Source organism: Crassostrea angulata, chromosome 8 (assembly GCF_025612915.1).
Source record: "Crassostrea angulata isolate pt1a10 chromosome 8, ASM2561291v2, whole genome shotgun sequence".
NCBI lineage: Eukaryota > Metazoa > Mollusca > Bivalvia > Ostreida > Ostreidae > Magallana > Magallana angulata.
The window spans coordinates 16,176,603-16,200,844 of NC_069118.1; the positions used below are offsets into that span (position 1 = coordinate 16,176,603).

Genomic DNA, 24,242 nt, shown 5'->3' on the forward strand with positions numbered 1-24,242 from the left:
AAGGATTTCCTCCATATGTCTTCTTAATTGTTGCTACCTACACATTACATCAAACAAATCATTAAGACGGGTCTTCAAAACTTCATCAAGGCGGTGAATTCCCAGTTTTCGTAATGACGCCGGTTCTGACATTTTCCTGGCTTGTAAAATAAAATATCAAAGTCGTTAAAAAAGCCAGGAAGACGTCAGATATTTCGGACTATTTTTTGTTGGTGACCGTGGTAACGGACGGTAATTAAAAAAAAAAATCTTGTGATTCAGTTGTCACATTGCCACTGAAACATTCGAAAAAATATTGAGTGACTTACATTGCTGACGATGGATCTTTAAACATCTAATTGACAACACGAATAATATGCATGCAGACACGCATGTTTATTGGTCGTATAATGACCCACAAATTTACTTATATTTCAAAGATATGTAACGTTCATAGTTTGTCATTTGGTAATTAATAGACCTCATGTGTAAATGATATTTGTACAAGACGGGAAATATTAAACAACGCAGATAGTCTGACATTAAATGGATAAAAATCCAAGCAGGTGTTCGATTTGAGTAGTACTTGTGTCATTTCACGTGATTTAAACATCGCCTAGATATCCTTATTAGCACGTGTCTCATTTACATAATTAACTATCAAGTAAAAAAAAAATGCAATCATTTTATCCCCCCCCCCCCAAAAAAAAACAAGAGGTTTTTTTTTAAAATTTAAGCACATAAAATTGTCTACCGTTTATAGAAGAAACACCCCTGCCATCTGACCTTAGTGAAGGAAGATTCAACATGTTTCTCGGAATATTTTTCAATGAAAAATTAATGCGTAAATATCTTATTCTGAATTTTCTCAGAACATACGGTATTAAGAAATTGCAGATATTGATTGATGACATGCATTATTTTGAACTTTTATTACTATTATTTCAGAAACTTGCTTTTTTGAAAAACAAACAATTCTCAAAGTTATAGTCAAGTTTATTGAAGTTAACAACAGATGCATTGACAAGATAACAGATAGTACTTTTTTTTACATATTAGTATATTTTGGATGTTTTAAGATTTTTTAAGTTAAAAGATTTCATTATAACCCATTTAGACAAAATAAATACAGAAAAAAATAATTATACCAAAAAAAAAAAAAACATTCAACAAATATAAGTTCAGTAATTTAGGTCGATTACACTTGGAATAAAATCCGCCATTTCAACAAAGTCCATCATGAAAATTCCATGCTTGCAGTTCACACTCTTTCCATTTTTCACCCACGTGACAAAAAATGGCGCCAACTTTCCGGCAAGTACTTCTTTCAAACTTTTTGCAAAATGTGAAATAATCGTTTGTGCACTTGGTGTCAGCACACCTTGCCAACAGAAAAACCGTTCTTTGGCATCATTCTCTTTTTTGTGCTTGTCCAGAAAGGATAAAAGCTGAGGTATATCGGGTGTGTTTACGTACGGTGATCCAATCGACGACCCGGGCCAAAAGAACGGGTTGTCGGAGACGATTTCATTATGATATAAAATGATGACTTGTAGCTCACTCCCCCACATCATCTCAAGTGTCAGGCATTCCATATTCAAATAGGGACACAGCTTGCTTCCAAATATCTCGGTGATAGTATGGAGTAAGGATGAATGATGTTCTGTGCCCATTTCATACAGATGATTGAAGTCCAATATCACAACCTCTTTCGGGTGATTGTCGAGGAACTTTTTAATGTCTTCTAAACATGGGATCACGTCGGCGCCGTACAGACCGTGGATAAAACATACTTTGCCCGATGAACTCTCTCTGGATATGCGAATGTCAAAATATCGGATTCCGGAATTCAGTTGCTGTTCTGCAGTCAAATTTTGCGTCATTGACCAACGGTAAATGACGTCACGTCCGGGTGCACCAAACATGTGAACAACTGCGTGGATTTCTCTGGATTGGTCCGGAGCCACTTGGGAATGCGGATCAAGACTGTAGGAAAAGGAATTATGGGACCCTGTTGACAAATTAACATTTCTTTAATCCATTAATAAAACCCATTACTTACGGTACATTGATTTTCAAAAATAGTGTACATTTTTTTTTAATCCATCTATGCTTTTCACAAATTAACAAAAATTAACATGAACACTGCATTGCACTTGATCATGTTAAGAAACTGTTACATAATTAAATTCCATTTAATTTAAACAAGAGGCCCATGGGCAACATCACTCACCTTAGGAACAATAGGTATGATAAAATCAGCTTAATGGAGTCATAATACAAACTATCTGGACAATGTACAATGATACATGTAGATCATGTATAAATAAAGTCCATTTTCCCCCTGGATATTCTTATGTTTATAATCATTAGTCCCTTTTCTAACAGAATGATTTTATAGTGATATCACATGTTGAGTTTTGCAGTTCTCCAAAAGATACTTAACAATTGTTAATTTATGGGATATAAACCTATATCAAACTCTGAACCTCCTTGTGAGGCCGAAGAATTGTCCTAGGGCCAAAGTCTTAACAATTATAAAGAATCATTTGGCTGATAAGTTTTTGAGAAGATTTTTAAAGATTTACTCAACATATTCCTATGTAAAACTTTGAACCCCCCCCCCCCATTGTGGCCCCACCCTACTCCCGGGGGTGTCATTATTTTCACAACTTTGAATCTACACTGCCTGAGGATGCTTCCACACAAGTTTCAACTTTCCTGGCTGATTAGTTTCTGAGAAGAAGATTTTTAAAGATTAACTCTATATATTCCTATGTAAAACTACGACTACCCCCCCCCCCCCCCCCCCCCCCCCGTCCCATTGTGGCATCGACCTTCCCCCGGGGATCATGATTTTCACAACTTTGAATCTACACTACCTGAGGATGCTTTCACACAAGTTTCAGCTTTCCTGGCTGATAAGTGTTTGAGAAGAAGATTTTTAAAGATTTACTCTATATATTCCTACATTTAACTTCAAACCCCCCCCCCCCCTTTGTGGCCCCAACCTACCCCCAGGGGTCATGATTTTCACAACTTTGAATCTACGTACACCCCCCCCCCCCCCATTGCGAACCCTACCCCCCGAGGTCAAGAATTTCATAACTTTTAATCTACACTACCTGAGGATGCTTCCACACAAGTTTCAGCTTTCCTGGCTGATTGGTTTCTGAGAAGAAGATTTTTAAAGATTTACTCTATATATTCCTATGTAAAACTTCGACACCTAGTTGTGGCCCCACCCTACCCCCCGAGGTCAAGAATTTCATAACTTTTATTCTACACTACCTGAGGATGCTTCCACACAAGTTTCAGCTTTCCTGGCTGATTAGTTTCTGAGAAGAAGATTTTTAAAGATTTACTCTATATATTCCTATGTAAAACTTCGACACCTAGTTGTGGCCCCACCCTACCCCTGGGGATCATGATTTTCACAACTTTGAATCAACACTACCTTAGGATGCTTTCACACAAGTTTCAGCTTTCCTGGCTGATAAGTGTTTGAGAAGAAGATTTTTAAAGATTTACTCTATATATTCCTACATTTAACTTCAAACCCCCCCCCCCTTTGTGGCCCCAACCTACCCCCAGGGGTCATGATTTTCACAACTTTGAATCTACGTACACCCCCCCCGCCCCCATTGCGAACCCTACCCCCCGAGGTCAAGAATTTCATAACTTTTAATCTACACTACCTGAGGATGCTTCCACACAAGTTTCAGCTTTCCTGGCTGATTGGTTTCTGAGAAGAAGATTTTTAAAGATTTACTCTATATATTCCTATGTAAAACTTCGACACCTAGTTGTGGCCCCACCCTACCCCCCGAGGTCAAGAATTTCATAACTTTTATTCTACACTACCTGAGGATGCTTCCACACAAGTTTCAGCTTTCCTGGCTGATTAGTTTCTGAGAAGAAGATTTTTAAAGATTTACTCTATATATTCCTATGTAAAACTTCGACACCTAGTTGTGGCCCCACCCTACCCCTGGGGATCATGATTTTCACAACTTTGAATCAACACTACCTTAGGATGCTTTCACACAAGTTTCAGCTTTCCTGGCTGATAAGTGTTTGAGAAGAAGATTTTTAAAGATTTACTCTATATATTCCTACATTTAACTTCAAACCCCCCCCCCCCCCTTTGTGGCCCCAACCTACCCCCAGGGGTCATGATTTTCACAACTTTGAATCTACGTACACCCCCCCCCCCCCATTGCGAACCCTACCCCCCGAGGTCAAGAATTTCATAACTTTTAATCTACACTACCTGAGGATGCTTCCACACAAGTTTCAGCTTTCCTGGCTGATTGGTTTCTGAGAAGAAGATTTTTAAAGATTTACTCTATATATTCCTATGTAAAACTTCGACACCTAGTTGTGGCCCCACCCTACCCCCCGAGGTCAAGAATTTCATAACTTTTATTCTACACTACCTGAGGATGCTTCCACACAAGTTTCAGCTTTCCTGGCTGATTAGTTTCTGAGAAGAAGATTTTTAAAGATTTACTCTATATATTCCTATGTAAAACTTCGACACCTAGTTGTGGCCCCACCCTACCCCTGGGGATCATGATTTTCACAACTTTGAATCAACACTACCTTAGGATGCTTCCAGACAGGTTTCAGCTTTCCTGGCTGATAAGTATCTGTGATGAAGATTTTTAAAGATTTACCCTATATATTCCAATGTAAAACATCGACCCTCCATTGTGGCCCCATCCTACAATGTGATCAGAAAAGCTCACTTGAGCTTTCAGATCAGGTGAGCTAAAAAAAACTTCTCGGTGAATTTTAGGTACATGTGTTCTTTTAATATGCTATTTCACGCTTATCAAATTACTTAAGATCATATTCAAGAACATTTAACACATCTGCGTCTTTCGTTCTTTAAAACGTGAAAAAACACAAAAGTGGTAAAAATAATCCATGGTATATGACCACAAAAAGCAGAAAATATAACTATATCCCAGTTACATATATTAGATCAGTGTAAAAGACACTAAAATGGATTTATAAGTAATATTGGTCTTCATCGCACATCACTTTATATATATATATATATACCGTGTTTATAAAAAATACTAAAAGTGTATAATATATAATAATATTTTTGTAATTTGAAATAAAAATTACCTATTATTTAAACACAAATGGGTTCAAATTACCCGGCACAATTTCCATACAAACGGTAGCCCTTACGGTGCCTCCCTTTATATTGGTCGATACGACTACCAGTTTAAATCTTAACTAGTTCCCTTTAAATTTGATACTTCATTTCCTACCAATTAAACATGCTTATCTAAAAAGATAAAGAGGTTAAAATGTACATTGATCAAGAATGCGAACCTGGAATTGCGAGCTTGTTCAAGGGCAACTTCTGCAGATGACTTGGCAGTCGACTCATCCAGTCCGTCCGGCATTGCTTCTGCCTCTTGTGTTGTTCATCCATGTTGTTTTTCCTGTTACAGAGGCGCCGCACAGGTAAACAATTTTTACAAAAACACTTACATAATACATGTATGCTTTCATGTATATTACTTATAGCTTTCACGGTTGCTTAAAATTCGGAAAGGAACGAAACGGAAAATTATTTACGTACGATTCAAATCAAACCAAATAAAATTCATTTCTTTTTTTTTTGGATATAAAAAAATCAATTAATATCAAACTCATTGCTACACGTTTAATTAATTATTATTTTGCCGAAAAACGTCTATATATCTGTGCGCATTTTATATTTTAATATTCGTTTAAATTGGATGAATGAATGTATGTTATAGTACGTATAGTGTTAGTTAGTGATGATATCTTTGTAGTTCAGTAGACATTTGTTTAAAATTTGAAGATTCTATTCTTCAATGAAATGATCGATAGAATATTAGAATGTCTGTCAGCTTATACTACTAAATTGGAATAAATATTTATAGCGAGCGCAGCTCGCCGGCGCGCAGCGCCGGCGCGAAGCGAGCTCTACCGGCAAGGCGTGTGTGAATAGAAAATTCGGACTATTTGCACATTCATTCAACGGATTTTTTTGGCGTCAGTAAATCGGACCAGTAGTGCCTTGTTTTAATCGTCCCAGTAGTTCCCTGTAATAATGGTTTCCAATTTCACACTCTCACGAGAACAAGATAAAAGACTATGTACATGCATTGTAAATAACACAACGCCAATTTCCATTACATGTACTTTTAAGACTAACGGAGTTATCGTCCTTTCGAGTGACGTCACAATGGATTTCTTGCACATTGATCCGACAGAATTTTTCGGAGTCAGTAAATTTCGACCCACAATGCAATTCCTCAATGTCGGCCGATCTCACTAGACTGGATACCATCTCGCGAGAATCAAAGTAAAACTTTTGAGAAACAGATAACTTGCGTAATTTCCAGAACATCATGCTTTTTAAGTAAACAATCAATATTCTTCGCGTAGTTTTTTCTAGTGTGTTTTCAAAGAGACAGACTACACTTGACCGACGTGAACTTTGACGTCACAATAAGGGGAAACAACTCTAAGTAGTTATTGTAAATCTGCTGAAATATAAATACCAAAATCTTCTCAAAATCTTGCAGAGCTAACGAATCGAAACATTTCTTCAGAGATAGGAAACAGCTGTAACTTGCTCTCATTTGGATGAATGCTCACATTTATTTTATTCACTGTATTTACGGTAATTTCCAGGAACGTTATTTTAAATGGTGCGTGGCAACATCATTCAAAAAATCTTCACAAGCAAAAAGAAAAATAAAATTCTCAAAATCAGGAAAATTCTAATCTGGGTGAGGAATGGGGAGTGCGTGGTATGCCTTTAGCTCTTTAGCTGCTCAAAAGTGTCTTTATTTTCACTACTATTTACGGTATTACATGCTACCGGGGGATCCATTTTCCTTATGTGATCAACAATTTTTTTTATACGTAAATTTGAATTCTTTTTAAACGGGGGAGGGGGGATTCTGTGATAAGTCAATTTTTATTTGTTTAAGAAAAATGTCTGCTGCAAGAAAAGAGGAAATATTATGTTAAAACATTATGTTAAAATCTTTATTATTCAACAACATTTTATCTGAGATAAATTCTATACTGGCGTGCGACCAGTATATAAACAATCTGATCAAAATCAGATTTTTGATCCGCTCCGACAAATTCTGATGTCGCTACACTTTGTTCAGCGATTATCAGAATTTCGGAGCGTTATTAAGATCTGATTTTAATCAGATTGATATATAAATAAATAAAAAATCTTATGAATTATGAATAATAAAAATTTACTGGAAATTGGTATATTTATTTTATTTTGCATTTTTCATTTACGTGTACTTTACGTCACTACTTGTATTTTTATTGATTTATCATAATTCATTTTTGATCACCTGCTGCGCTCGCCCCAACGGTCGCACCGTAAAACATATTACTTAAATTGATATTGCTTAGCCCGCATTTCCTCTAATTTTCTTAAATTTTGAAGAAATTTTGATTATTTTTTATGCTTCTTATGATTTTTATGTATTATGAAGACTTAATATAAAGATATTAATTGACAGAAAAGCTAATATATTGACCATTTAATAAGAGAGAACAACTGATTTTAGTGATTTTTTTTCACAAAAATCATTGTATAGAATGGGTGGGCGTTTTAAAAAGCTTATAAAAATGTAATTTGATAGGCAAATCATATTTTAAAAACATATTCTGAAACCCAAGTATCATATCATTAGTTCACGTTAGTAAAAAAAAAATCCAGCATTAATGTTATTGTTTTTAAAATGCTAAAAGAGACTCATCAATCTGCAGCAATTCTGAATTGCGAAACATGTGTAATTTTCCTACGCCAATATTTCGCCAAAAAATATAGTCCTTGTTATATTCTAAACATTGATTACTTTTTCTATGCCAGGTTGTATGATAGTAAAAAAGAAAGAAAAATATACTATTTTTATTTTCCTTTCATCTTGATTTAATGAACAATTAATCAAATTTACATTTCACAAGTCGAAAACCAGAAAAGTATCCTTCCTTAAAACAATCCAACCAAAGTAAAGAATCACTAGACCATGAACAACAATCTGAATACTCTCTACTTTACATGAATGGAAACCCACAAGTGACTTTACCAAATAAAGAACTTGAATAAAACTGTATAATATAGAAACATATATGACAGCATTAATAAATTTATTCAAACAACCAATAATTAAAATCACTTGCAACCTGTTCTATCACACAGACACGTATAAATTGCTGAAACATGTGTTGTGCCAAATCATCAATACCTCAACTGGAGGCCCGCGGGAAACATAGATAATCTGATAATATATACTTTTATTTTCAATTGAACTATATTAAAGGATCGATTGGTTTTGAAAAAAATAATAAATGGCTTGCCATTCAATCTAAGTTTTTTTTTTTTTGTTTTTTGGAGCTGTCGCCCGAAACGGGTTTCCCGATCGTAAAGCTATAATTGTTTTGCAGTTACGACATACAACACTGCTTTACTTAGATTTTAAATTAATACCCATCTTGGTATTTAAAAAACACTTCAGGAATGATTTAATGATTATAAGGCTTTATCAAAATTCCCCATATTTCAGTTCTTTAATGTTTCTAGTGTATAAATTTCAACTTTAAATTCTCCAGGATATCTGCAGATTTGTAGCTTTCTGGTTGAAAACAAAATTGGATAGACAAACCATGCAGTCCATCCGAATTATTTTAACCAGAGAGAAACAGACAGGATAATTATGACCATTCTTTTACCTGTTAGTAAAAAACGATTCTATATGAATTATGACTCAAATACTAAATGCTTACATTTAGAGGTTTTGTAGTACGGTTCAATAATTATAACTTCACAATAAAAGCTCGTAATAACAAGATGAGCGATATGCACCAGGGTTAATCCAATGATAATGTCACAGATGCAATACAATATCTTTTAAAAAAAACTTCAGTTATTTCAATTTATTTTTATTTTCATAAATCTTTTGTGCAAATTAAAACAAGCAATTGCAATTGTATGAGAGAATTTCAAACACTACCTTAATCTAATAATTTATTATAATACATCTTTCAAAGTTATCGGCCCAATAGTTGACTTGAAAATAATGTTTTCTTTCCTTCATGTTCATCATTGTGAATCTCATAAATCCTGTGTACATTAAGGGTCTCATGGCAAACGACTTGCATACGTTAAGCAAATAAACTGCATACACGGATATAAAGTGGTGGGAGGGGATCCTAAATTTCCTAAATCCACACAGCAATATTACCGAAAAAAGGCCTCGGACCAACCCAGAAAACGCAATTAGCCTTCAGACTCCTCTAGATCCGCACATGTTACCTTAGTTGTTTTTAGCGTCATACCAGCATTCGTTATACCTAAACTACAACATTTACATGCAACATTTCTAAAATTATACTGCTACTAGTAATGGTCATGGGGAAATTGTACTGGTAATGGCAAGAGGAAGTGTATGAAAGCTAGCTCATCTAGATGATTGATTAGATTGTGACCTGCTCCTGTGGTACCGACATTTCACCGTTTGTCAGCGACACCCTTGTTGAGTTACTTCCCCTTGACGCATTTTGGTATACAAGATGCCTTACAAAGTTCGACAAGTGCATATAATCGACGATGACAATGTTAATGTTCTCTCTGTGTTTTTCTTGTAACCACGTTGTAATTTCGGGTGTCACTTTGGTCGAAATTTCATGTTTCCTGGAACTTGACAACCGCGAGAGACACTTCCGTTTTGAATACGAGACTATTCCCCTTAAGCACTTGAAATGTTTTGTTTCTGGCGCATTCTCAGAATGTTTTTCTAGTTGGAGTATGAGTTCGGCTGATGTGACAGGGGCTACTGGTGGATAATAGTTTATTGAAGTTCCAGGCCAGAAATTATCGTATTCATTGATAATTTCATGATGATATATCACAATGACCTGGTAACCCTGATTCCATAAGGAATTCAAACTGACGTCACTTCCTGTGTTAAACGGACATAGTTTGTCATCAAAGCAATGTGTAATGATAGAAAGAAGTTTCATGTGCAAAATGTCGTCCATGTTATAAAAGTTATTTATATCTAAAATGATGACTTCTTTTTCGTGCGTATCTAAAAACGATTTTATTTCTGTCATGCATGACCTCAGTTCGTCTCCATAGAGACCACACACAACTCGGAAATCGCCTGTTCTAGAACGAGCTGCGACTTGGGCTTCAAAGTAGCGTACACCGGAAGTAAGCTGTTGTTTCACCGAAAGGTCTTGAGTCCGACTCCATTGATAAATCCTTTCCCTTCCCACGCAACAGGAAATGTTTCCCAGGACTTTTACTAGCAATGAGTTGTCGGGTGAAATATCATTAAAATGTGATACGGTACAACTAAAAGAGGCATGAGAACCTGCAAAGAAAAAAACAACCCAAATCTATCAGCCATATAATACTGAAATCTGATTGGTTTAGACGCCGTTGATAATCCGTTCTATTACCCTCAGCGTTAGCAACACACTTGGCAACGGGTAACACAACGAATTGTAACATGCGCGTAAATTATGCGCGTACGGTTCGCTGTAGAATTCACGTCATTTCTATATAAAAGCAGTAAAATATTCTCTAGTATTAAGACATTCAGTATGATAAAATAAATAGTGCCTGTGTGGGAGGATAACAGTTGAAATTGACACCCCTCGAAAACCATTGTCAACCTCCCCTTCGCGTCGGTTGACAATGGTTTTCTTGGGGTGTCAATTTCAACTGTTACCCTCCCAAACAGGCATTATTTATATAAAATCAAATGTAGGATGTATTTATTTCACGCAAATCAATGACGTCCATTTACATATTTTATTAATCACATACAAATATTATTGATACACGCTATTTTTTAAATTTTTTTTTTGGTTGAAATGATATTCAGTAAGTTATTGGAATGAAACTTGCGATAGGTATTTAGTTGTCTAAACACATATGTATATAAAACTTCTTACGACATTCTTAATCTTTTGACATTATTTAAACAATAAAATGCTTTCTTTAGTGATTCATGCGGGATATGAAGGTGGTCACATTGCAGAAAAAATACATAAGCCGCGTATTTTTCCTGCAAATAACGCATTTTATTGTTTGAATTTTGCATCTTATTTCAACAATTAATGAATTGATCGTAAAGAGAAAGTAAAAATAACTAAATTATTATTAATGTACACCAGTACATTACGTAAAAGATATAGCAAGTTTGAGATTTGAGTCTGGTATATCATTATGATAATCATTTCATGCAGTCCGTGATTTTTCTTAGGTCGATGAAGGTTTCAATCAATCGATAAATGGGGCGTGTAAATTTCAGTCCTGTCTGATTCTACAGAGCTATATATATATATATATATATATATATATATATATATATATATATATATATATATATATATATATATATATATATATATATATATATATATGAATTACAATCAATTTCCGTAAGAAATAGCGGGAACCATACTTGGTGGATGTAAATTTAAAGTCAATATCTAATGCTTGTACAGAATGAAAAACGATGAAAACAAAGATTGAAAGCGATCAAGGAAATAAAACCGCTTTCTGCATGAACAATTTACATCGAACTGTGCATTATCTTTCTAATCTCTCTAATAAATACAATGTAAATAATTACATCCAATCTTGTTCGTTGATTCTTTGATAAAGAAGAATGTTGTTTTCCGTGAACTTTCACCATCGTGTAATTCATACTCCACCCATATATCGTTGAATTCCCGTAATAGGAAGGAAACCAAATAATTATCAAATTGCTAAAACCCAAACATTTCCGCAAACACTTCCTATTTTTTAGAATGAATCGGGTACAAGGTACAAAAAAACAACAACACCAGAGATAAGTTGATAATTGGGTTCATTTTTTATCCATTATCTAAGTATACATCTAAACACTAGATAATAATAAGTTCCACACTACTTCCCATCATAGTCTATTTTCTTTCGGTTTAATAGATCTATATAACTATTATGTTACTACTTACCAACTTTAAAAAAGTACTAGTATTGCAAAGATCAACTCTTCTACGTCATTTGATTTAAACCCATTTTAACAAGACCTTGGACATAACTATCTGTTTCCTGCATCAAAATAAGCTTAACGTGACGCTGGTTTTGAGTGAAATATGCATTTTTTTTGGCGTTAGCTCAAAACCAGAATAAATCTTGTGGATTCCAGAGAGCCATGGCTGAGTGGCCAGCAATGAAATGGGCAGGCCTGCGTCACATTGCAGTTTGACACAACTACCCAAAGTCCAAGCTCTTGCTAAAATGATTCTGATAGTAATACTTTTATTTCTTGTGTTCACGGTCATATTAATTGTTCAGATTTAGCGTTATAAGTGTTATTTTACTTGTAGATATTGTTTATAAACATGATAAAGTTACTATTCAGAACACTTGTTCTTACCAGAAGCAACGGAAATTTCTACACCATAATTCATACGAAATAAAATAATAGATGATCATGAAAATCTTCGTATAAGATAATTCAAATTTGGTTTCCTTACCTGGAATGGCCAGACACCTTAGCGGTATAGAGGTTAGACAGACAGGTAGCAAGCCCATCCAGTCCGCTAGATCCGATGTGTCCGACCCCAGCCGCCTGTAACTCGCCATGGAATTATTGGTGACGGCGGCGATATAAGCTGTCCTATATCATCAACCTAACTCAGGGCCCTGTGTTTGACTGGAGCGGCAGGGTGACAGTCTGCTGCAGGAAGAAATAGTAAGGACGAGTCACTGCTTTTTCGATGGCTGGCTTCCGCTCGTTTGTGTACAGCGCTAACATAGCTCCTTTAAAGTTACGAAATAGTCTATATTGTACACAGTATATTGTATACAGTTTTAAAAAGAAAGTTTATTTAATGTATTTGCAATTCTACTTTGTTTAAAATAAATAATGTTAAAACGGAAAGTATAAACTGCGTGGTAAAACAATAAAGTTTAGTTATTTTTATTTGTTTTTAACATTCAGAATTTCCGATTATCGAAACACTGCATTTCCCGGCGCTTAATTAATTCCCAAAATTCAGGATATGTGAAAATAATGTACCGATATTTTCAGATTATGAGAGTGTTGTTAAAAATATACATCAATCAAAAAACTGCATTGAGTAATTCGATGATTATCAAGATATTCTTGAATTCATTCAAGTACTTTACAATGGAAAAAGAATTAAGGAAGTAACATATTTTTTATTAAAAAGAACAAAGCTGTAATACCCGCTATCATTTCACACAGAAATGAACGCTTCTACCATCCAGAACGTTAATGCAAGGAAAAATATTAACAACTTTATTTGTATTATTCTTTTTAAAAAGCTGGGGAAAATTACCATTGATATTCTGATATATTAGTGAGCTTAGCATCAATCTGATATTACACTTACATTGAGAGCGAATACTTCGTACTTGCAATCTGACAGTGGTCAATTTCACAAGCCTGTTAGGTAACTTCACCATAAAGATCTTTCGCATGGGATTACATCCAATTAAAGGGAATACTAGAATAGGGAAAGTGAGGACGACTTTCAAGAACCCAGAAATATCGAACACGACATTATATCGTTTCCTTCGGTTGGAATTCCTTGATCATTTCCCCAAGTGAGCTAGTCTCAATCAATAAAGATCGCATTGTACCCCACAGTTTTAACACCTATGACAACATACATGTACACAATTTATGATAAGAGTTTTTAAGTCAAATCTGAAGAAAGTGACTCGACAAGTATAAAACTATTTGATATATACTTATATATACATGTATGTATGTTGTGTACATTGCAAGATAAGAAATGAATTTCATCTAAAGGCCTTCTATGTGAGCAGATTTTCACCAATAAAGTTTTAGCAATGATATGTATCAATGCATTAAACAACACATCAGCATATCGATAGTGTCGTGTTGAAAATTCAGAATTTACTCGATTTATGGCAGTAAATTCAAAATGGAAGAGGGGGGAAGCAGAGGCTTCTCCAAAATATTTTGACAAGCCCCATCCCCCCCCCCCCCCCGGCTTCTACGTGCCTGCATGTATGTCATGTTGTAAATGGTTAAATTTACTGGGTGTGAGTAAATACAAAATTTCAAACATGACATGTATATTTACATGCATAGACCGATTTTGCTCATATATATTTCAGTAAACATTTCCGAAATGACTGTACAGTTGTCATATTCACCAATCCAGTTTTATCAAAATCAATATATATATTTCACTGAATGACTATACTTTTACTACAGTTTTGTGTCTTACCTTACATCTGCATCCAAAGCAGTCCTCCATGAGACCTCTTCTAACGCAGTGAAATTGGATAAACCCAATTACGTTTAATATCGTCTTGAATATATATATATATATATATATATATATATATATATATATATATATATATATATATATATATATATATATATATATATATATATATATATATATATATATATATATATATATATATATATATATATATATATATACATTTAGGTTGATTCACGGATAAAAGGGAAATTCAATCACAACAAATCGTGATGTTCTCAAGTGCACGCTGAAAAGCTGTATTCATCTCGCACTTTTAAGTTTTAAGTTTTTTTTTTATTTGATGTTCTACATGTATAAAACGTGATATTCAAAAACAATATCAACCCGACATGTACTTTACTGATGATCGTGAACACTGGTTTAAGCTTGAATTGTGTGATTGCGTTTAGTGAAAATCTATTAATGTTGACTTTACAAGGAAAAAAGAAATTATAACACACGCCCGGATCTAGAGGGGGTGGCCCTTTTTAAAATTCACATTTCTTAAATTTACAATCTGATTAAAATTACCTAATACATTCCTCAGACCCCCCCTCCCCCGGCAAACTACAATATACATCGGAACCCTTTCCCTCCTGGAAAAAAAAAATCATCTGCATTCCAAATCTGTAACGGCATCCATTTCAGTGAGGGTTGTGATTGTATAAAACAAACGAATACATGTACTACATGCATTTGTAGACCGAGTGTTCATGGATCAATTATTTAGTACATAAAATGTTTGTAAAAAGGTAATGGTGTGATTTTGAGTTTTAAAATATGACAAGTGAAAAGCTGTCAATGTGACAGCAAACCGGGTTTTCTTTTATATGAACTGTATCCATAATCCAAGTCAACCCATATCCAGTGAAATGGTGTACCCTATATGCAATATTTTGCCAAAAAATGACTACGTTCAAAAGATGGTATTTTTTTCATAGATTATTGGAAATCAAAATCCTAGCAATATGCACACCTCTGATATATGTACAATTGATCTGCAAAAGAACAACTTCCTATCTTGAAAACTGTAGGAGGAGTTATCCGTACAATGAGGGTACCCTATATGCAATATTTTGCCAAAAAATGACTAAGTTCAAAAGCTGGTATTTTTTCATAAATTATCGGAAATCAAAATCCTAGCCATATGCACACCTCTGATATATATACAATTGATCTGCAAAAGAACAACTTCCTATCTTGAAAACGGAGGAGTTATCTGTACAATGAGGGTACCCTTTTGGCAGCCGCCCGCCCGCCCGCCATTTTCATCATTTTAATAACCGGATTTTTCCTTCGGAAAACCCAGTTAAAAATTAGCAAAACATTCATATTAAAGTGTCGTTTCACGAGAGCAAAAACTGAATCGCTCGGACACACTGCACAAGAAAAATGTTATGCAGTACACTCTAAGAAATTGCAATTAATTTTGCAATTTATCAAGTGTTTTTTTGTAAAATGTGCCATTCAACACCATATTTAAAACAAAAACTTTAAAACTTTTATTTTTATAAATTGTTGCAACAAATACAGAAGGTAATACAAAACAAAATATTCTGCGCTACAGGAATTAACAAGAGAAGCACCAAACGTTTACATTTTTACACATTTTCACTTTGCTGACTGAAATCACATACTTAATTTACAAAAACAAAACAACTTCTTTTCATCAAAAGATATTCACCCTTATCATTGTGTATACATTTTAACACTTAAAATATCCACTGATGAAAACAAAATGTGTGAAAAATGTGTCTATATTAAAACCAGGAATCCGACAGTTATTGAAGACCAGAGTAAAACAGGGCAACTCTTTCATTTGTTAAAGGCACATGTCTTAATTAACAATTATTTATAATTAATCAAGTGCATTGCATACTTTACATAAGTAAAATTTCCAAAATTAATCTATCTAATTTAACAATTTATAAAGAAAACAGTTGCCAGTAGAGTTCTCCAGTAGTAGAACAGTAATCTAGACTATAGAGGATGAAGAAATCAATTGTGAAGGAATATCACGCATGAATTGAGTAAGTGATCAATTTCTACATACATGTATAAGCACAAGTTCATTTTTATTACAAAAACGACACCATTTCCAGTAATTTAACAGATGAGATATTGTATAAAAAGTGCAGTGTCAAACTTGATTAAGTACTTAATTTTATAACAGGGTAAAACCAAGCCCCACAGAAAATTAAATTATATGACCTATCTACAATTCCAATTTGAGATCTATTAAGACAGCTCACAAATCCCTAGCGATCTGAGCTCATGTCATCAATAAACATATTGCTACATATACACCTACATTAAGAGTAGGATCAATTTAACATCTTCAAAAACACATCAAGTTTACCAACTGAAAAACTTATATAAGAAGTCAGGTAAAAACAAAATATTAAAAATATTCTTTTAAAAAATGCCATTTAAAGGGTTCAAATGTTAGAACAACTCTAGCTGTTACAAATTAAATGCATATAATAATAATTCAGAAAGATTAATATGTACTTTTTGTTATAAATATTCAATTTTGCAATTCAAATATGACTGCAGTTATCCATATGTATCTCAAAACAACAAAATATGTTGAAACATTGCTTATTTTACTTAATAAAAATTTGAACAATGTACAGTCATTTGCTTTTTTAAGGAATGAGATTATATATGAGATATATAGAGTATCTTCAATGCAGTCAATTTTTATGTGCCATGATATGGCTTCATATAAAGGCTAAAAGCAACGATAAATCTGATCATATCAAGTAACCAATGATTGATGTTTGACATCACATCAAGATGTTTCACTCAATTTCTAGGAAGATTAAATCTAGCAAAGTAACTCACATTAATTGGTATAAACATCTTTGGAAGAAATAAGGATATATTTAAGTTTGATTCAAATATTTCCTCTAAACTTAACTTACACTGCATTGGGGATAATACTTAGGTAACCTTGAAATCATTCATGTATAGGAAAAGCTAGGATCAACCAAGAACAAATCGTAAGGTACCTAGTTACAATGTGGTCTGTTAAAAGGGGCATGGTCACGATTTGGGTCAAAAATTATTTTTCTGATTTTAATGTTTACAGTGCTTCATTGAGGCATTTTTAATTCTCAACCAAAAGTTTAAGTGCCATTCGTAGAGATATAAGCGAGTTACAGAGCTTGAAATTCTTTGCTATGTAAACACAGCGTTTGTTTATATTTTGAATGGTGAAGTGAGAATTCCAGTTTTAGACCTAAAATGAATGTGTTAAAGATTAGAAACTGTTTATTTATGCTTAAAATGAATAAGAAAATATAGACAAATCAGCTTGAAAAAGATTTTTACTGCTATATTGAACATATGTAAACAAAAACAGGGCACGAGCCTTGTTTACCTGACAACAAATTGTGAGTCCTGTATCTTGCTAATAACTCTACAAATGACTCTCAAATCTAATTTGATCATTAGAAATGCATTCCAAAAGCATTGTAAATAATAAAAACAGAAAAACAGAATTTGACCAAAATCGTGACTATGCCCCTTTAACATTTAAAAACATGTGCACAGTACAAATAAAACCATAACATTCAATATTTGCTGAAAAATACCTTTGATCATATATACAAGAAATTGAAAAAATAAAATAAAATAAGCCTGTTCCTATGCATTTGTATTACACTTTTACCATAATATGTAGATAAAATGATAAAGGTTTTGTCAAATAAAGGGTATGATTTCAATTCCTGTATGCTATTTATTCAAAGTTTGGGAAACATTTTTTAAATGTTGATGCCTTGTTCACAATTTAAGTAAAAAGTTTGATTCTTTAGTTCCATCTTTTTTTTACACACAACAGAAAAAACTGTTTCTTTATTGAAACATTAAAAAATGCATTTTTTCACACTTTCAACAAAATGTGGTACATTGTATATATACTTGGATATATAGATAAATAAACCAAAATATCATTACACCATCTCAATAGGACAATACACCAGATGATGTTTTGTAAATACAATAACAAATGCTTTGCAGCCACCAAAGTACATATACTTTTGATCAGAATTTGTTAAATTAGTGTATGCAGGGCATGACTCATAATAAAACAACAATTTAAAACAACATATGCTATCTCTAATTCTATCTACTGTGGCAAATCCAGTATTACTCTCGTCAAAAATAAAATCAAAAACCTCTGCTTCTGTGTTAAAATCTTTGATAACTAATGGGTACTCTAGGGCTTGGCAATCTGAGTTACATTTTTAAGTACCCTATATTTGTGTCTGGTACATAGGATAATACATATCTACAATATATGCATATCAGTTAATTTGATGCATACTTCAAAATTTTACATCTAAAGTATTCCAATATATGAATGCAAATACATTTTTATTTACCTCAATATTCAATAAAACTGTTCTCAATATTTGGATCTTGCAAAGTTCTAGCTGACTCATTTGACCATTTCAAAAAAGCTAAAGATCTGCCCGTTCTCTATATAAAATGAAAAGGTATACATTTGGATCCTTGCAACTTTGTTGCCAGAGTAAAACATGGATTTTCTGAGGTTTGGCAAGAGATAAGTTTACAACATATACTAAATGCTATAATGTTTAACCTATCCCAAATTAAAGAAAAAATACATATCACTACAAACATGAATATACACTGTCAAATACACATGGAATTCATTGTACCTCAATTCTTTATCTTATACACAATTGTAACAATATAGTTCTTGTCTTTAAAATATAAACCAAGAAAATCTTAATTCAAGGCTATGAATATCTTTCTGTATCCAAACTTTTGATTTTTTTTTTTTGCCTCATAAATATCACATGACAGATAAAGCAGGGGCAATTAAAAGCATTTTAAAACCAAACAAAAACCAAAATAAAGCTTTTAGTGTTTACAAATAAAAACACTTTATATAAAGTGGCTTATACAGTAAAACCTGCCCTTCATAACCCTTGATAACACCTTACTATTCCAATATACACTTTACCCTGCAATTATCAAACTTCAAACAATTCTCAGTCTTTAAACTTCTTTTTGACTTAGACAGGTTTCATTGTAAAATTCTCTCCTCCATATTTTTGCCATTTATGCTGTTTTAAGGATTTCTACTTGGGACTTTTCCACAATGTGACCTATTTTCTGGACACAAAAAATCCACAATCACAGTTTTGTTCATCTATTGTCCTGGAATATCAACGCTTGTAGGACTTGGGGAGTTTCTCAGACTCAAAAGCCTGGTGAGTGTAGAAAGCTGAAATTGTAAAAAGTTACTGCAAAATTAATGTAAAAACCGCAAGAGGCTATGAAAGAATTCATATCAAAAACATAAAATCAACTGAAGATAATGATTTGGACTTTCTGAAATTATATCACGAAAAAGTGTAAATGTTGAAACCATCCACTTGATTTTTTCGAACACCATATTCCATTTTTACCTCAGAAAAATATTTAAACACTACAAAAAACAGATAACATTAATCACTTTTGCTTTCTTAATAGAAAATATACATGCATTATAAAAATACTTTATCTTCGTATAATATGTTGTGTTTGCAATACATTTTCCAGACATCAAAGTACATATATGAAAACATCAGCAAAATTCTATGATGCTGTTTTTCATTAGGCAATCAAACAAAAATTGTACATGATTGTTTAATTGTTAATTGCTTAATAAATGCTGATGTTTACGGGTCTAAGTAAAATTCGAAACTTTTTCCTCACCTTTGTAAAATATGGCGGAGAAGTTGACTTCTTGGAGAAGGTCTTTGACTTTGTCTATCACAGTCGATTGTTCATGAAGGTCTGACCTTGAGTTCCAGATTTCTATGAGGTCATCTCGCTCTCGTATACTAATACTGATTCCTCCAACCTCATCTCCTACAACATAAACAATAGAGCTCTTTTTCAATCACTGATTACAGTAAAACACGGTTATAACGTACTGCCAGGGAGGGGCAATTTTGCTTCTTTATATGTGTGATTTGTTATATCCTTCAAGTTCACAACCTATTATTATAGTCAAGGGGAAACGTCAATTCATTATAAACATGTTCGCTTTTACTGTGTTTTACTGTACTGAGTTACAAATAGAGTGTGTTGCTCTGATCTCTTGTAACAGTTCTTCTGGTACTTGTATAAGCTGATTTTACTCTCTATGACTCAGTAGCTTCTTTACTGTAGATTCCTAATTAATTATGATAATTAAATACCATGGTAATAGGAAATCACTGATAATATCAGCGTAAAATTGCAAAAACAACACATCTTGAAGATTTTTTAAATCTTACTTTTATTTTTGAGACTGATGTAAACTAACTAAAATACGATCATGGTACTTTACAATTACATGTTACAATTCTCAAAAATATCAATATTTTTCAAGGATAATTATATTGACACATATAAATATAATTCTGATGATTTGGTCAGCTACTAGACCATGAATTCTCACCTTCTGCCATGCAGTCAGTCAGTTGTTCACCAATGGCAGCCAATAATAGTTCTTTCCATACCGCAGGCTAATAAAAGGGGAGCAACAAAATAAATTACATATATATTACATATAAGGCCTAAAAAAAAATATTGTGTGTTTAGAGTAAGCCGACCTAACCTACAAAAAATGCCAAGATCCTATTGTTTTTAGACGTCTGTTTTTATCAGATTGTGATTTTCATATCATTTTCATTAAAAATCCAATTTTATATTTGTATCTGTGCCCTCATACAAAAAGAAAATTGATAAAACAAATAAAAACAATACCTACCTAACCTAATTTTTCATCAGTGTTACCCTAAACACACATTTTTTCAGCCTAATTTAGCCATCAATAGCATGAATAACACGTTATGTTTTTCTTCAAAATACAAGTAAAGATCCATTTCACAGCATTTTTACATTCACTTTCTCTTTGTTTTGCTGAAACATTTCTGATATTAACTTGATAATGACTACCACTTACAGAGTCAAGTTTGGAACATTTCAGTCTCCAGCACCCTCCCTTGCAATTTGCTTTGTCTTCCCTTAATAGAAAGAAACCTTAGTTAGAATAATTAAATTATTCATATTTCTAATGTGACAGTGAAGTTCTACAAGTCTCTAACACACAACCAGGCAAAAATTTGATCTGTACACACATCACAAGTGTTGATCATAGCAAAATTAACTTAAAATTTAATCAAGAGCTAGGACAATTGATTCAATACTATGAAAATGTCTTTCAACCTAATCAAAGCTTATGGACATACCAGACTGGTCTGCGTTCGTTCCTCATTAAGTGGTACGTGTATCGAACATTCAAGTTGCTGACTTCTGGGATATTGTTATAAACACTCCAGAAACCCTGAAAAATAAGAACATTACACTTACATTATTATTGCACACTTCTTTTTAAAATCTGCTACAGTGTTGGATCTATTCTAATCCTTAATGTATAAAATATAAAAAATAAATAAATCTGAGCCCTGAAGGCATGTAAGACCAGTGCTCATTTCTGGTTTCTGTGGTGTTAAGTGGACAGAAGTTCATGACTCCCTTGGATGGGAAACAGTACATCGCAAGTTAACCCCTGATCTACCCAATTTCAGCTAGATGGACTGAGACATAGCAAATAAAGTCTAAAGACACAACACAAAACATCAATTGACCACAGCGGGGCTCAAACTACCAACCTTAAACTATTATGTCATGCACTCCATGCTTAATGGGTTACATGAAGAGAATAAAAAAAAACATGTGCAATAATTTTAGGCCTTTGTTTGCCAAAGCATTGAAAATTAATGTTACAAGACTGGGTTGTGATGAGAAATATTCATGATGACAAAAATTTCCCTTACTTCAAAAAATGCTCTTATTAGAAGATTAAACTTGGTTTACAGTATATAGGAATTACTTATGCATCTGAATATAAACCCAAGTTGACATTTGCTAAGCTTATGTTAATCATGTTAGTCATTGTATAATCTAAGCACAGATTCTTGACAATTACCAATTACTTGCATTGTTATATCATCTGATTCCAAGCAACAGTTTCTCACAGTGAGACAATCTAAAATGTTCACTTCTGTAAAGGATGTAGCAGAATTTTCTAGAGGATCTTCATATTACATGACATGAAATCCAGCGAGAGCAATACATCAATTAGCATGTCAATCAATATAATACACAAATCTTCCTTTAAAGCACTTACCTGCACGGTACTGACTGTGTAAAGTTTGCGTATACTAGCTTCATACTGAGCAGCTGAGGAGCCTGGGATAGACCTATATATATATACGAAAAAAAGAGAAACAATTTTATTTATATGTAATTAGAATAGCAGTCTTCAAATAAACAGCAAATTGCTTAGGGTGACACAACCAGTCTTGTATGACTACAGGTCAACTGAAGAATTTCTCCTACATTCTCAGAAATATTTATTATTCTCCAACAAATTAACATTTTAGCTTTTAGAGGTATGAAAACAGTATTCACATCATGATTTAGTCAAGAAATTTCCTGTACGAGAGTTAGGAGAAGTCAATATGGAATAGGGCATGATTATTGATGATCGAGAACAATCGATCAGTAAGTGTACTTGAGAATGTCCATGGTATTTTGATGAGAAGTGTAACAAGAATCTCTTCGTCTCTTCTCTTGAAAAGAGAAGGATTAGCATATATAATCACATTTGGATTCCAAAAAGGCACAGATATTGTCATCATTTAGCTATATATCTAATCTTAAGTTCATATTCACAATGCATGTCTTCGTAACTTTTCCTGAGAATACCATATTACAGAAATTTTCTGAATATTTCTTGATGTACAGTATGTGATGGGACAATGAAATTTCTACTTCTAACACTTGATGGCTTGATTTTGTACAAAAACTATTCAGAAAGAAAAGTATTCTTTTCGTCCATGTTATGATCAATTGTCAATTTCTTCCAAGTGAATGGATTAATTTAACATACTTCCACTTTCACATTCACCTTTTTTTCCGCTAAATAAGCATATTCATGCCCTATAAGTTACCGGCACGATAACATCTCAAATATTATTCCGATTGATCTGATCTTTGCCATTTTACTTTCGATAATGAAAATTTCCTTTCAAATAAAAATATGCATTTTTTAAAAACAATGCCGTTTGAAAGTAATCATTAACGATATTTCTAAGCCATATTTACTTATCAAGCCAGAACGTCCATGAGGTGTTCAGTGGGACCCCCGACTGTTCGGAGGAGTGGATTTCGTTGATGGCTGCACGTGGGAGTTGTGGACTTCCCACAGGACGAGCCTCGGCCGATTTTACGCAGTCGACTGACTGAAGGCTCGATACCGCCATCACGTACCAAGACCGCAATCGGGTCATGTGATCAAAACAAATGACGTAGAATTATCGTTCGGAATGCCCTCGGGTCAATAATTTCGCGCCATCTTTCAATAGTTTTACGAACAAGTGGGCGGATTATGTTGGGTGACACGGGGACTAAACGCTGTCTTAGTTAACTCAATATCAAGATCAAGTAGGTAATTCGTCGCCGAATTTTATGATGTTATATCATAATCATCCCTGGTAAAAAAAAACCCGTGAAATTAGAATTGAGAGGAACAGTTAGGATATGTATGCTGTGCTATACAAATTCGTCTAATAATCAGTTCCAAATTCAAAATTCCAAACCCACATACGAGACAGATCTCACATTAAGAGTTTAAATTTTAAATAAAGATTTTAGTGCTGTAAAATTATTTATAACAAAGATGGTTTTAGAGCTCTCTAAATAGATATAATTTAAGTTTATGGAATTCTAAACTTTATTTAAATTTAGTTGAAACACATTGAATAATAAAACTGGGAAGAATACAGTTATATAAATTACAGTATGTCATTCGCGAAGACACAAAAATA

The 24,242-nt window shown here is 33.4% G+C and overlaps 3 protein-coding genes across 5 annotated transcripts; all 3 read right to left on the minus strand.

Annotated features, from left to right (window-relative positions):
- Positions 1–954: 954 nt before the first annotated feature.
- Positions 955–5,490, minus strand: LOC128161796 (PI-PLC X domain-containing protein 2-like). Its single transcript, XM_052825199.1, has 2 exons — positions 5,332–5,490; positions 955–1,990 (listed from the first exon to the last, which is right to left on the minus strand). The coding sequence occupies exons 1-2, from the start codon at positions 5,432–5,434 to the stop codon at positions 1,161–1,163; spliced, it is 933 nt and encodes a 310-aa protein (XP_052681159.1). The 5' UTR covers positions 5,435–5,490; the 3' UTR covers positions 955–1,160.
- A 2,516-nt stretch (positions 5,491–8,006) lies between these two features.
- LOC128161688 (PI-PLC X domain-containing protein 3-like) lies at positions 8,007–14,382 on the minus strand. 3 transcript variants are annotated; one of them, XM_052825052.1, is made up of 3 exons: positions 14,296–14,382; positions 12,547–12,832; positions 8,007–10,388 (listed from the first exon to the last, which is right to left on the minus strand). In XM_052825052.1, the coding sequence occupies exons 2-3, from the start codon at positions 12,653–12,655 to the stop codon at positions 9,487–9,489; spliced, it is 1,011 nt and encodes a 336-aa protein (XP_052681012.1). In that variant the 5' UTR covers positions 12,656–12,832; positions 14,296–14,382; the 3' UTR covers positions 8,007–9,486. The 3 variants fall into 3 exon arrangements, with proteins under 3 accessions (XP_052681012.1, XP_052681014.1, XP_052681013.1); XM_052825054.1 differs by having other exon boundaries at positions 12,547–12,749; positions 14,296–14,311; XM_052825053.1 differs by lacking the exon at positions 14,296–14,382 and adding an exon at positions 13,429–13,577.
- Positions 14,383–15,827: 1,445 nt separating this feature from the next.
- Positions 15,828–23,705, minus strand: LOC128159592 (eukaryotic translation initiation factor 4E type 3-like). The gene is made up of 7 exons (XM_052822722.1): positions 23,521–23,705; positions 22,541–22,613; positions 21,600–21,694; positions 21,314–21,374; positions 20,807–20,873; positions 20,077–20,232; positions 15,828–19,603 (listed from the first exon to the last, which is right to left on the minus strand). The coding sequence occupies exons 1-7, from the start codon at positions 23,703–23,705 to the stop codon at positions 19,545–19,547; spliced, it is 696 nt and encodes a 231-aa protein (XP_052678682.1). The 3' UTR covers positions 15,828–19,544.
- Positions 23,706–24,242: the final 537 nt, after the last annotated feature.